Genomic DNA, 13,821 nt, shown 5'->3' with positions numbered 1-13,821 from the left:
CTTCCCCTCCTTATGCTGTCTTCCCTTCCCCTCACCTCATGCTGCCTTCCCCTCCCCTCATGCTTTCTTCCCCTCACCTTATGCTGTCTTCCCTTCCCCTCACCTCATGCTGCCTTTGCTTTCCCCTCCCTTCATGCTGTCTTCCCTTCCCCTCCCCTCATGCTGCCCTGCCCTCACCTCATGCTGTCTTCCCTTCCCCTCACGCTGTCTTCCCTTCCCCTCACCTCATGCTGTCTTCCCTTCCCCTCACCTCATGCTGTCTTCCCTTCCCTTCATGCTGTCTTCCCTCTCCTTCCCCTCACACCACAATCCCTTCCCATCATATTGCATTCCCTTTGCTTCCCCTCATGCTGCCTTCCCTCCCCCTCCCTTCACACTTACCTCTTCCCAAACTCCCTCCCCTTGTCACCCCTATGGACATCTCAAGGCAGTGTCCGTATTCTGTTTTAACATACCACATTTCGTACAATGCTCTACTAATCCCCACTTACTGCACAAGTTCCACTACAAAACACAAGTCGAGAACCCCAACCCGCCTTTCCCCCCTCAAGTCCCCCTACCAAACGCAAGTCCAAAACACACTCCATTCAAGCTTACCTCCTCTCAAACACTCCCCACTTCCCCCTTCCCCCATTTTCTCTCCCCCAACCTCCTCGCTCCCACCTATCCCTCCCAGAGGAAATATCAACATTTGATTAGGCATTGCTCTCCCCACCCCTCCTCCCCCTTCCTCCCTCCCTCCCCCACCCCTCCCTCCTTTCTCTCTCTACCTATCTATGTACCTCTCCCTCTACCTCTCTCTATCTATCTCTCTCCCCTATCTCTCTTCCTCTTTCTCCACCCCCCCCCCCCCACACACACACACCCCTGAATAACCGCCAGTGAAGCGACGAGTTGTATTTGCAAAAAAACTGTCAGCTTACCACACAAAGTGAGGCGAATTGTTGAGGACATGTGGACAATGGCTGATTGAGTTTTGACTACAGAGGTGGTTTGGCTTCACCATGAACCAGCGATAGTCGATACTATAAACCCAGAACATGATAATGTCACAGTGAGGACATGGTACAAGGTACACAACATGTACATATCACTTGTACAAGAGTATAAATTAACACCATGAAAGACAAACATTCATGAAAAAAAATTAATGTATTCCAAAATAAATCCTTTTTACAAAAACCTCAAGGATGCTTCTGGCAATTTAATTATTGGTAAGTTAAATAATGTCCTGTATTTTAAAAAGTATTATATAAGAAAAATACATAAAATGGCAAGCGGGTTTTTATTAAAATTGGCACAAACTCGCACATGTAAATACATCAATAATTACAGTAAAATTCTTAGCTGAATGTAACGAACAGATCACTGGAAGTTTGAAATTTGGAATTGTACTGGAATGGCTTTCTTTTGTCATTTGATGAACAACAAACGGATAAAAATAGATAAAATAGACAATAGGTCAATGCTCTGGCCCATCCACAAAGAAAAACGGACACCTGAGTTCACTGATGCCTAAACAGAACCGGCTTTGATAACTGCTTAGTGAACTTTGGGCCCTGTGATCTTCACATTGAACTGCTTGGTCAGATGGTACATCCGGATTTTGATGTAGATTGCCTCCAGACACTTGGTGAGCAGGAACATGTGACTACAGTCAGGAGAACCATCGAGTGTGTGCTCATACAGCTGGTCGAACACACCTTGTGCAGCTACTCAGCACAGCTGCTGTGATGGCAGCAGTAACCCTCTTAGACTGTGGGAGTGCACCACCTGTTGTCTTCAAAAGCATCTGAATGCATTTTTCTAAAACCACACAAACTTGGACCACAACAAATGATGCCTTGATAAGACCACCCCATTTTTCCAATGCAACAGACTTCTACCAGACACATCACAACTGCTCATCAACACAATGATACATTCTGAGCAAGGAATGTGCTTCGATGACATACATACAACATATCAAACAATGTACATCATTAACTTCCTCGTTGTGCAATGTGAGAGGACAAAGGTTGGGGGCGTCGACATCGTTGTGATCGTCATCAGCCGAGTAACATATCTGCATGTCGTACTTTCTTATCAAGAACATATCCTGCTCTTCTGAAGTAACTGTCGCTGCTTACCACACAAGCTGCCTTGGTGCATCACTGATCACATGACACACCAATGTTGTCCTGAGTGACACAGTTGCTTCACTGTCTCTAAACCTCATGGCAAATGAACATCTCTTGTGTGCAGCTGAAAACTGTCCCTTTGTGGGGTTGTTGTTTGGTCCACCGGCTGTACGTACTGCACAGAACAAGGTGATCTTGGCTCGTGTTGCAAGTTAGCAAGTACTTAAGTTTTGGTTCAACACAACCAACCAGGGAATCATCATACATGGCCTGAAGGCTCTTGATTGCCATGATAAATCCAATGAAGGCTGTTTTCCTTTGTTTTTCATACATGGCATCCAGTATCTTTTAGTGATGGCATGTACAGGAACGCTTTTCTCAGGAAAGAGCGACACTTTTGTTCATTGCATGAGGGGCATCGGTGTTTGAAGTTCCGTGGAAGAGGATTTCTACAGTTCATCCAATCGAACAAGCAGTTGGAGATGCGAATAGACTCTACCAGTGCTTCACAACCCTTAAACTGGGCAAGCTGCAAATGTTGCTGGTAGAGTTCTGAGGCATCAGCCACACCACTGCAGAGAGTTTGGGCTGCTAATTTGATCTCCATCTTCGACTTCTGCTGCTCAATGTGTGCTGACCTCAGCTTGTTTCCAGCAATTAGCCCCTTTCCCTCTCATGGCTGATGGTGTTCCTTAATGTATGACCATATTACCTCCTTTCCAGAACCATTGACCTAAACCCCTTTTTCTGCCAGAGTGTTCCGTAGCAGCTTCAACATGTGGCACACATCAAGAAGAACACTGACACGATGCGACGGCTTGCTGGGATGAGGAAATGAAGGCTCTAATTCTGAAACTTTCATATTTGCACCCAGACTCATCAATATTGTGAAATGGCAAGATGGACCATCATGCGTGACTGATGCGAGTGATGAAACCTGCACTCCAATACCACTCAACTTGCAAGGACACTGCTTAACCAGGTTGGCCCTTTCCTCTGCAAACATTCCATTAATAAGGAAGTATCCCACTGGAATTTTCTACCTGTTGTTCAATGGCACAACCATCAGGACAAGTGGTTCTGCAGCAACAGGAGTGGTTTCATCACCGATGCCAGTAAAACCACACACCTTCCCAATCCCAACTTAGATGCTTGCGGATGGCCATCTCATCAAGTATCAGCGAACACAACATCTGCTTTTGCTGCTCTTGCTTCATACACCTTGAGTTGAAGCGTTACAAAGGCTTCCTGTGTGAAACTTGGTTCCCCATTGATCCCACTGTACTATTTCCTTATCACTGTACAATGTGGAAGTGCAAAGTCAAAAAGTCTTAGGAACATACTTGTTAGCCTTGGTGGAGTAGAACTGCAGAGGCAATGCAAAAGCTCCCAGCAAAAGCTCCCAGCACAGGTGGGTATGTCTCATGGGTTACCTGTTCACTTTGTTTTTCCGCATTCTCTTCAATAGCTCAGAGGGAACACCCGAGAGTATCTTTGACAACAGGTCTGCTCCATTCCCAGAGACAAGTTTCTTGTCTGAAGCAACTTGACAATGGTTACCAATGAATCAACCCTCTTATGGAGACGTCGGGGCTTCTGTTGCGTGTTATTAAGCCATTTCTCCATACTGCACAGCTCGTCACATGCGTTGTTTAATTAACGCTTGATGTTTTGTGGACTTTCATTGTGAAATACGAGTGATCTGTCTGGATGATGGACACATCACGGTGTTTCACTGATTTCACTGGAGTGGTAAATTCTGGTGTCTTGGGTCCCTCTACCGGTTGATTATCTCCATTCGTCACACGTGGGTGATGTCATCCCTTTGGGGGGGTTTCGATTCTTCTTACACTGGAAGATACAATGATGAAATGACATGTATAAATCGATTTCAAATTCTTCTTTATATACAAGTTTCCCTGAAAACACAGATGCATGGTCAACTTTTTAATTATAAATTTATTTTATGGATAGAAAGGATGTAAATACCTTTTGAATGGAGAAAATAAGTGTTCATTGTTGATCAATAAAATAGTGTATAACCAAATGTAAATGAATGACGAGCCAATCATAACACTCATTTTGGCACATCATTACTGTAAACCATTCTTCTTCTTTCATGGCCACGATTATCCCACACTGTGGGGTCGGCCAGGAGAAGCTTGGCCCAAGTCTTCACAAACCAGTTGGCCAGGCTTGACATTCGACTAGTTAGGACAGGAATTTGGAACTTGGCCATGGTGCTCAGTGATGGCTCACCTACTCTTTGCAAAGGACACCATGGGATCCTTAACATCCACCAATAAATGCTGGCAGACAGGACAGCCGTTCAACATCCATCCGAGGGACGGCACACACATTGATGAATCACCCTGCCTGTGAAACACCAGGGTGGCAGTTCCTAGCTGGGTCAGGAATTGAACCCAGGATAGGTCAGGAAGCTGGGTCAGGAATCGAACCCTCAGGGGTGGGTGTGCATATCTCTTGGCCATCCTGCCAACCCCACTGTACAAACGATACTTCTAACAATAAATTTGTGACATGTCTCATTTCAAAATACAGTTATAAACTTCCTCACTACAAGGAGAATAGCAATGTACATAATGCTGGAAAGTGGAGGAGAGGGGATTGGGACCATACTCTGTGCAGAGCTTTTATGCTACTTAAGTAGTCTCCTGGGCTATTGGGCACAATCCTGGATGGCTCGCCACTCCAACACAGTATAGCAGCATGCTGGTACTCATTTTGCCGACCTCGGGAGGATGACAGGCCGAGTTAACCCCACCTGGTATTAATTCAACAGCCAAGAAGAATTTGAACTCGGGACCCTTGCATCCAAAACCCACCACCCTAACCATTAAGCCAACACCAGGCTGGAAAGTGGCCAAGGAAGAAACAAACACATTGACCATACACTTCCTTCATGTGATGACATAAATTAAAAATATATACCTGTTTCAAACAAATAAAATTGAGCCTTGCCCTTTTTCAGATGCCTTTTTAAAATTTAAGATACCTTTGAGTTCTATCTGCCTGTTGGACAGTGGGCTGGGGGCACAAAAATATTGAACGTCTTTGTGCATGATTTTTTGAGCACCAATATGGGAATGTGATTCAATGGAATGAAATGTAATACATTTATGTGCACTTGATGTGATTGTTGTGAAAGAGTCAATTCATTTAAATCTTAAGACTTAAAGAAAAATTACCTTATTTAGGTCTGGTCAGGTCAGGTACGGGAGCATGTGTCTTCTGTAGATGTGCTGGAAAGTCAAATATTATGGGCACAACATCTGCTCTGAGCCTTGTGGGCTGACCAATTCTGTCAAAGCAAGATTTTTCCAAGTAGTCTGAGCAAAGGACAGATTTCTTTGATGGTGTCCACTTGTCTCACTTCATTCAGACAACCCATTGCTGCAAGACAGAAGGATGACGGAATGGAAAAATTAAATGAATAAAAAGATATGTGAACATTAAATTTGGCCTTAACAACTTCAAGACCGATGACAATAAATGTCATCAATGTGTCTGCTAGGATCACTTCGTAACACCAATCTTATTGACTAACATTTCATGTGTGTAAGCATACATTATGAAGTTTGAAGTTGAAAGGGGGTGAAGATCCAGATCGATAAAGTTGAGAATGATTCAGAAGTAAACATTTGTTGATGTGAGAAAGAATCATGACTTATTCCAAGAGATCAGTTCCATGATGTTTTCCTTTTAATACCCAGTCACATGTTAAACCATGGTTAAACTAAAGATTTCCTTGTTTTTTTAGTCCCGATATCTGGCCTCTCAAACACATTTTTTACATTTGGTCACAGGTATGGTGATTCAATCTCAACAATTTTAATGACTTTCTGCTTTAATTATTCCTCATTTTTATTTTTGTTTGTATTTTTAAGTGTACCACATCTGAAGGTCCAACATAATTCATCATGTTCATGATAATTTTGGGCCAAGCTTGTGTGGGACCTTCGCTTGGTATCGAAAGAGGGCCACCCACATATTTTTTTTATTTCCATTATACTTCTCAAATAGATGGATTTACATGATTTATGAATATAAATGTTGAATGAACATTATCAAAAGACATAATGCCTAAAACATGTGTACAACATAGAGTAGGCAATGTCAGACCATGGAGGAAGTTCCTTGCTTAATAACAGACCAATGCATGCCATGGGCACAACAAAGTTGCATAAACGTTTGAATGTGAAAACAAACAAACTTATATTCCACTCTATTTTCAAAACAAGAAAAAGAGCAATCAGACATAGCAGACCCTCACTGACTTGTTTTGTATGGTGTTTGTGTAGTTTTGTGCATTGAATTTTGTGTGGTGTTTGTGTCCTGGTATGTTATGTAATTAATGAGAGACATAATAATTGCCACATAACTTCTGCCAGTGATGACCGGGTACCAAGACGTACCACTTTGATGCAACCCCACTTTGATCGGACACTTGACCCGAATGACACATGACGTTCTTCTTACTCAATTGAATTCAGAATGGCTTTAAAATAAATTCAATTCAAATCGAATGGAAGACCAAATAGGTACAGTCCTGCATTGGAGTCATCAAAAGGAAACTGAACAAGCAAAAAACAAAAATGAAGTCATCAGTAGGAACCTCGAGAGGAATCGGGCTTCAGCTGGGGTGGAGAAGGGAGGCGGCAAGCATAAGGGGTTTCAGCTAGACTGAATAGTTAACATTTTATATCCCATTGATAGGTCGAATCTGAATCCAGACCATCACCAAAATCGAATTGGCTTGTTCTTGTCAACGAACCAACTCATTCACGAGTTGTGTGCGTGAGAGAAAAAGAGAAAAAGAGAAAAAGAGAAAAAGAGAAAAAGAGAAAAAGAGAAAAAGAGAAAAAGAGAAAAAGAGAAAAAGAGAAAAAGAGAAAAAGAGAAAAGAGAAAAAGAGAAAAAGAGAAAAAGAGAAAAAGAGAAAAAGAGAAAAAGAGGACTTTTGTATGCTTTTATTATAAAAAGTATCAAAACACACCAAAAAACCCCCTCCGTAAAAACAAATCCAAACGATTTTACAGCAAAAAAATAAATTCAACAAAAGCAATACAAACAAGGGTGTCTATTCATGTCAAAAACCACCACAGAATAATACATATATGCAAAAAGTAAGTGGAAGTACTTTACACTTTTACAAACAGATTCCATCACGAAAAGAAACTCAAAACCTCATCAGTGTACCACTGATCACCCACAATATCCAGGCTCAAAACATAAGCCTGCTCCATTTTTACTCGTGCCGAAACCATACCTTTAAAGCACAAAAGTACATTTGCATTTTTCCCCTTAGAACAAAAATTAGAAAAAAATTAGAACAGAAGAATTAAACTTATGGAGTAATGTCTGTGTGACCAGGGCTTGATGCGCTAGTCTCCAATTCAGGTCTCCAGTTCGCCCAAGAGTTGGAGAACTATACATTTTGTTCCACACTGGAGTTAAAAAAGCTCCAGCAGATGGGGTCTCATTCCACCGATTTTTCAACAGTTTTGTAAAACCAGGTATACATGCTTCCAGACATATTGTTGCGAATTCGCGCCCGCCGGCGTGCGATCGGCCGTTCGACTCGAATGGCGGCCGCCTCGTCCACCGGAACGGACAATTCTGTCGTGACCCTCTCGGAACAACGCCGGGAGCTAGTCATGGGTGGGGGTTTAACCCCACCACGACCGTGCCAATTGCCTACCCGCGCAGGATAGGGTTGCTCGCCAAATTCGATCTACCTAAGTACCTGCGCGGATGGTCGACCGGGCGATCGTACCTCGCCGCAGGCTGACTCCGGACACGAACCACTGAAGCGGTCCGTTCCGTGCTATCGGGATAACCGAGCGGTGTTATCGTCGGCCTCGACGGTCCGATTAATTAATCGGGCGTATTCAGCCCACGACGAACCCTTTACGTGAAGCAGGATGGAGGGTCAATAAAGAAAAGACGAAGCGAAATGGGAAAACAGCTCACACAATGCACATTTATTACGCGACACACGGAAAGCAAACATATACAGCCAAACAGTCAAAATGCACCTATAGCAGTAAAACAAAAGAAACAATGACGCAGAGTTACTACCGACTACGCGCACACATGACAACACTTATACAGTTCTACTTTACAGACGGCGCCAACACACATTTACTCAAAAGCAAAGGAAAGAAGCCACCCTCATAGACAAGGGGGCAGACGGGCCTGTAGGCCAATATGTGCGTGGGACCTGAAGGAGCGGCCAAGTCCGCGAGACCGGGTGGGTCCTACCCACGTCCTCGTGACGCGTTGGCGGACGAGCCGCAGATGTGGCCGCGTGGCTGTGCCCCGACTCCGTGCTCCTTCGCGGGTTTCGTTGACACGACGTTTGGAGTGGGGTGGGAACGGGGCCCCCTTTGTTGCACTATCTCAGCGCGGGGGAAAAGGGGGAATTGTTGATGCCCTGGGGGAGGGAGAATGGCTGGCTGGCTTGGATCCCGCGACGAGCGATCTCCCACCGTGACTTCATCGCCGACCACCGTCCTTCCTGCCTCGGACCCGAGCTCCTTGGCCTCTTCCCACAACTCTCCTCAGCCGACTGCAGAACCCACCTCGATGCCTTCGCCACCCGACTCCACTCTCTGTCACACTCTGCTCTCCAACCAAAAACTGACTCTTCCACCAAAACTGACTCTGCCACGATTCGCCTGGCGCTCGCCGTTTTATAGGCCGGCAGGAGAAACAATATGCAAATTTCCAGATCAGAATGACCTCGGGGGCGGAGCCATGCTCGCCAATTGGATGGAGGAAAAGAGGGCGTGAACCTCCCCCGATCCCAGAATTTGCATACATGGACTTCACACAGACACGCCTGGAGGTGGGGCCAAGCCGCTCCGCGCTTGCTGATTGGACGGATCAGAAGTGGGCGTGTAGCATTCTTGATCCGAATTCTCCCTCAGAAAGGCCGCTACCTGCACTCGCGGCTCGGTGCGTATCTTGAACGAGCCCAAGACAGCCCGACGCTCAGTGTTCACAGGTGGTGCGGGAATGGCCGCAGAAGGAGAGAGAGGTGAGGGTGGTGGAGGGTTTATCGGTGGTGGTTTGATGGTTATGGCGGTTGAGACGTGGTTGGTTCAAAATAAAGATAGAACAGAAAAATGGCTATCTCAAAGCGTCGCAGCCCCAATGAATCACATAAATTCCCTCTAAACAATGGGTTTGGGGCCAACTACACATGTACTTAGAGTTATCTTACCTACGGGACCTGAATGGTGGTTTGCGAATTTCCACAGCCCTAACAATATGTTGAAGATAGCCGTTTTCCCCATGACCTGAAACACACCAATTTCCTCGAAGTTTGAGGAGAACACACCCTCTTGTTTTTTGAGGCAATTTGAAGTTCAGGGAAATAGAGACGCGAGTCTACCACTTCATCCACCCCAGTCCACCCAATGTTTAGTCTATGAAAGGTTTGAATTACTGCTTTCAAGACATTTTCCACAATACGAGCAGAACGAACACCAGTTTTTAATGAAAGTGAGCTTACAGGTAGCCAGGCATTCAAGGATGGCTGCAACAGGTCTCACACTCTGTTTAATCCAACACTGGTGAAACAATGCATAAACGACCTGGAGGTTGAAATTCTAGAGAACAAAGGATTCCGAACTCATGGCTCATGTACAAACTTTTGGGCATCGTATGATACCTCTAAACGTTGCACTTCGAGGACTTGCCAAGCATTCAAAAGGTTCTGATGAAAACTGGGGAGCTGAGACATATCAACGTGTTGCAGGTCGATAAGGAAAAGTTCACAGTCATATTTCAGACCTTCCACTTTCTGCAACCAGGCATTTGTGAGAGGTCGCCAAGGAACACGCTCACTGTACAGTAGGCGCTTTATCGTGGAAATTCGGAATCCCATTATCCGACTTGGGATATGCATCAGATTTTGACCACCCGTATTTCGGGGTCTGCAGACCACGTCTGGGCCCAGCCAATTGTGGAAACCCCAGGAAAAATCAGTCAGAACCCTCTGAATGCCTGTGACCAATAGTGGGGCAGATAACAGCAATTTTTGAGAGGAATCGTGAAAATGATACAAGCATCAAATTTGGCATATTTGTTCTCCAAGGGATTCTAATCAAATCTGCCTGATTTGCCATTTGAAAATCCAAGATGGCGGCCATTTTTCAAGATGGCTGCAAAGTTAGCCTCCCGAAGTTGACTTTTTGGTTAGAAGTATTTGTAGTTGTCCGATTTGCATGATCTAGGTGTGGATTCCTATGTTTTCAAGCCTGCTGGAGTAGATTTTCCTGTTTTTAAAGCCCCCTGATGCACACTTTTCTGATTTTGCACCACTTTAATGATGGTCATATGAAGCTAAGGCCTTTCTGCAACCAGACCCTGGCTAGTAAATGTTCAGTTATGCATACCATGTGGATGTTCCTCCAGCTGCTACTGTCCACATATGCAGCTGCAGAGTGCTGTGCAGGGGAGCCCTGATTGAGAGCACTTGCATCTCCGGTGGCAACCTTTCTTACAGGAACACTTGGTCAGTTCCTGAAAGCTGGCTGCAATAGGGGGTGGTAGTGTTGCCCAACATATCTGCCACGTCTCTCCTTTCTGTGTCCATCCCCATTCAGTGGGACTGCTCGTGTTTGGACTGGAGATGGTTGCCTGGCCCCAGATGATCTCAGCCTGATAGGCCGCACGCTTTGCATGTTCTCTGAGGGCTGCCTGTGTTGGTGGAATTGAGTAGTACGGCCTCTGCTTGTGGGCAAAGAGATCAAGTCTTGCTCCGTCCACACCAGTGGCTGCGCTTGATCTGTCATACATGATGACAACGAATCTCTCTAACCTCTGCAGGTCAAGATCACGAATCTGTGTTGGATGCTGGCTGAGTTGGTGAAAGTTTCAGAAACATCATCAAAGACGTTCCAAGTCTGCCATGCAGTTTTCTTCCCTTTACCGCGGAAGGCAGACACGACGTCACATCCAGTGAATGCATGGAAGTATGGGATCCCTCTTGCTTTCTCAGGCCCTATTGCAGAAACTACCTCATGGACTGGAATCCATCGCGCCTTGGCTCCTTGGCCAAAGGCAATCCACATGTTCTCAAGACCTAGTTCCTGTAACTATGACAGTGCAGATATTGCTATGACTAGTACGTCCGTGTCATTAGCCTTAATGATAATGGACTTGCGACCATCCGTCGTTGCATCCCTGGCGTGTACAAATATTCGAGTGTCAGCTTCTTCATGACGACATGGAGACAGCATCCAGTGACTTCCTTGTATTGCTAATAGCATCTTCTCCTTTTGTGACAATGACTGTGCTCGTCGTCTGTGCTTCACACATCTTTTCCGCAAGGAAGTAAAACAGCTGTCTTGTTGCTGTCATCTCGAAGAAAGCATCTCCAGTTACTTGGGGTCTTACTGGTTCCTGTCACTCTTCTTCTGATTCCTTGCCCCCTTTTCGACCTTGCCTCAGACTTCAGACTTGACTTCTTGTGCACATCAAACACAACGTCCACCCTCTCGTACCTGGCACCATAGGATTCCACCTTTGGGATGATGTCTTCTTTAGCATAGTTAGCCATGGCGACCATGTAGAAACTTGGCGGCCATGTAGAAAAATAGCCGCCATCTTGGATTTTCAAATGGCCAATCGGGCAGATTTGATCAGAAAGCCCTGCAGAACAGAAATGCCAAATTTGATGCTTGTATCATAATTTGCACGATTTTTCCACTATCTACTACACTACACAAGTATCTCGGAGGTTCAAGTGGGATAACTTTATGCCAAATAAAAAGAACCACCAGGTTATTTATAATTGACACCCGTGTCTTAAGCGAGAGAAGTTGGTACAATCTTCTCCACCTTGCCAGTTTCAATTTAATTTTTTCCAGGAAGTTCTCCCAATTTTTTTGTTCATACGCTTCAATTCTGAGAAATAAGCCTCGATATTTAAACCCCTCACTACTCCACTGTATTCCTCCTGGTAAACCAGGCAGGGACGAAGAAGGCGATCTGGGGCCCACCCAAAAAGCTACACTTTTTTCCAATTTACTCTTGCAGTAGAAGCAAGCTCAAACTGGGTAAGGCAATGAGAGACCTCAGAAACATCTTTTTAATTTGCAATAGCAACACAAATATCATCAGCATAAGCTGAAACAAACGACTTTGGAGTTTTGTGAAAGAGAGACTCCCAACACTGAGTTCCGAAGTAAAACTAATAAAGGTTCAATGGATAGATTGTAGAGCATGCCTGATAGCGCACAGCCCTGACGGATTCCTCGCTGAAAGGGGAAAGGGTAACAAAGACTATTATTAACCTTCAGCAGACAAGATGCATTTTTGTACAATAACTTAACATAAGCAATAAATTTTTCCCCAAACCCTGTTCTCCTGAGTACATCAAACAAAAAGAATGGTTAACACTGTCAAAAGCTTTTTCTTGATCTAAAAGTAATAAACCAAAACCAGGAGATGTAGTTCGACCGAGACTGATCAAGTCTCTCAGCAAAAAAATATTATCGTATATGGAACGTTCTGGAACGCAGTATGATTGATCAGTGCCAATCAAGAAAGAGATGACTTCCTTTAGACGGGTTGCAAGTGCTTTTGACAATATTTTATAGTCCGTGTTGAGGAGTGACACAGGCCGCCAATTTGCGGTCTCATGCAGGTTTCCGTTCTTTGGAAGGAGACACAAAACTGCCCTCCGGCAGCTCAATGGCAATTCACCTTGTTCAACACTCTCCTGAAAGACCTCAAGAAGAGTAGAGCCCAGAATGTCCCAGAAAGCCTTATAAAATTCAGCCGGAAGGCCGTCTCGTCCAGGGGCTTTCCCATCCTTGTTATCCTTGAGCGCAACAGTAAGTTCTTCAAGAGAAATGCCAGGCTCAAGCAATTGTTGTTGGTCTTTTGGTCTTCAGATAGAGAAGGGAGCTGTTCAAGCATCGCATTCCTGTTCTCCTCATTCACAGCTCTTTTTGCAAAGAGTTTAGAAAAATAGTCTTGTAGTTCATGCTTGATATCACTCTGGGAGGTCAACAAATCACCACCAGAAGAGCACAAAGCATGGATTTGTTGAGAGGTGTTGACTGTTTTTTTCCAAATTGAAGAACCCTTTGTTTGGTGTGACAAGTTGGATTTTTTCGTTCCGCAGTCGGACGAATGCACCGGCCGCCCGCTCTTTCACCATTTCAGCCAGAAGGGTCATTTTCTCTGACAACTGCTGGACATTCACGCTAGACAATCCAGCTTTCTGCTCACAGATAAGTATATCGTTTTTTAAAGCAGATATCACACCAAAAGCATTGTATGTGCTGTAAGAGCAGTATTGTTGGCAAAAACATTTGATTTGGGGTTTTGTCCAGTCCCACCATTGTCTTAAGTTCAAATATGAACCCTTTTGTGACTCGCATTTTTCCCATACCATTTTAAAAGTTTCTATAAAATGTTCACTTTGTAAAAGTTTAACATTAAAAGTCCAATATGCACTTTCACAGACATGATGAGGAAAGCCACACACCATAACAATCATGTGATGATCGGAAAAACCAAACGGCCTTATATAAGAGTTCTTAACAATGTTTACAATTTCATGATTAACATAAAATCTGTCGAGGCGAGCCATCGTCAAAACATTTCTTGATGCACAAACCCATGTATACTGATGGATATTACGGTTTTGTACCCGCCA

The 13,821-nt window shown here is 44.4% G+C and overlaps 1 protein-coding gene across 7 annotated transcripts in view; it reads right to left on the bottom strand.

Annotated features, from left to right (window-relative positions):
• The window catches only part of LOC147018834 (uncharacterized), a 45,734-nt gene that overhangs the window by 11,282 nt on the left and 20,631 nt on the right, over nucleotides 1-13,821 (bottom strand). For 5 of the 7 annotated variants that reach the window (XR_015062545.1, XM_085898896.1, XM_085898893.1 and 2 more), the window contains exons 2-3: nucleotides 5,330-5,534; nucleotides 924-3,971 (exon numbers count right to left, since the gene is read on the bottom strand). Coding sequence is in view for 5 of the 7 variants with exons in the window: in XM_085898896.1 (XP_085755022.1) it covers nucleotides 924-954 (31 nt within the window). In the remaining 2 variants the exon portion in view is untranslated. The remainder of the gene's footprint in view (nucleotides 1-923; nucleotides 3,972-5,329; nucleotides 5,535-13,821) is intronic. The other 2 variants (XM_085898895.1, XR_015062546.1) reach the window with 2 other exon arrangements.

This window comes from Eptatretus burgeri, chromosome 10 (genome assembly GCF_056783735.1).
Source record: "Eptatretus burgeri isolate ZD-2024b chromosome 10, Ebu_testis_v1, whole genome shotgun sequence".
Classification (NCBI taxonomy): Eukaryota; Metazoa; Chordata; class Myxini; order Myxiniformes; family Myxinidae; genus Eptatretus; species Eptatretus burgeri.
This window is presented reverse-complemented; position numbering and strand designations above follow the sequence as displayed.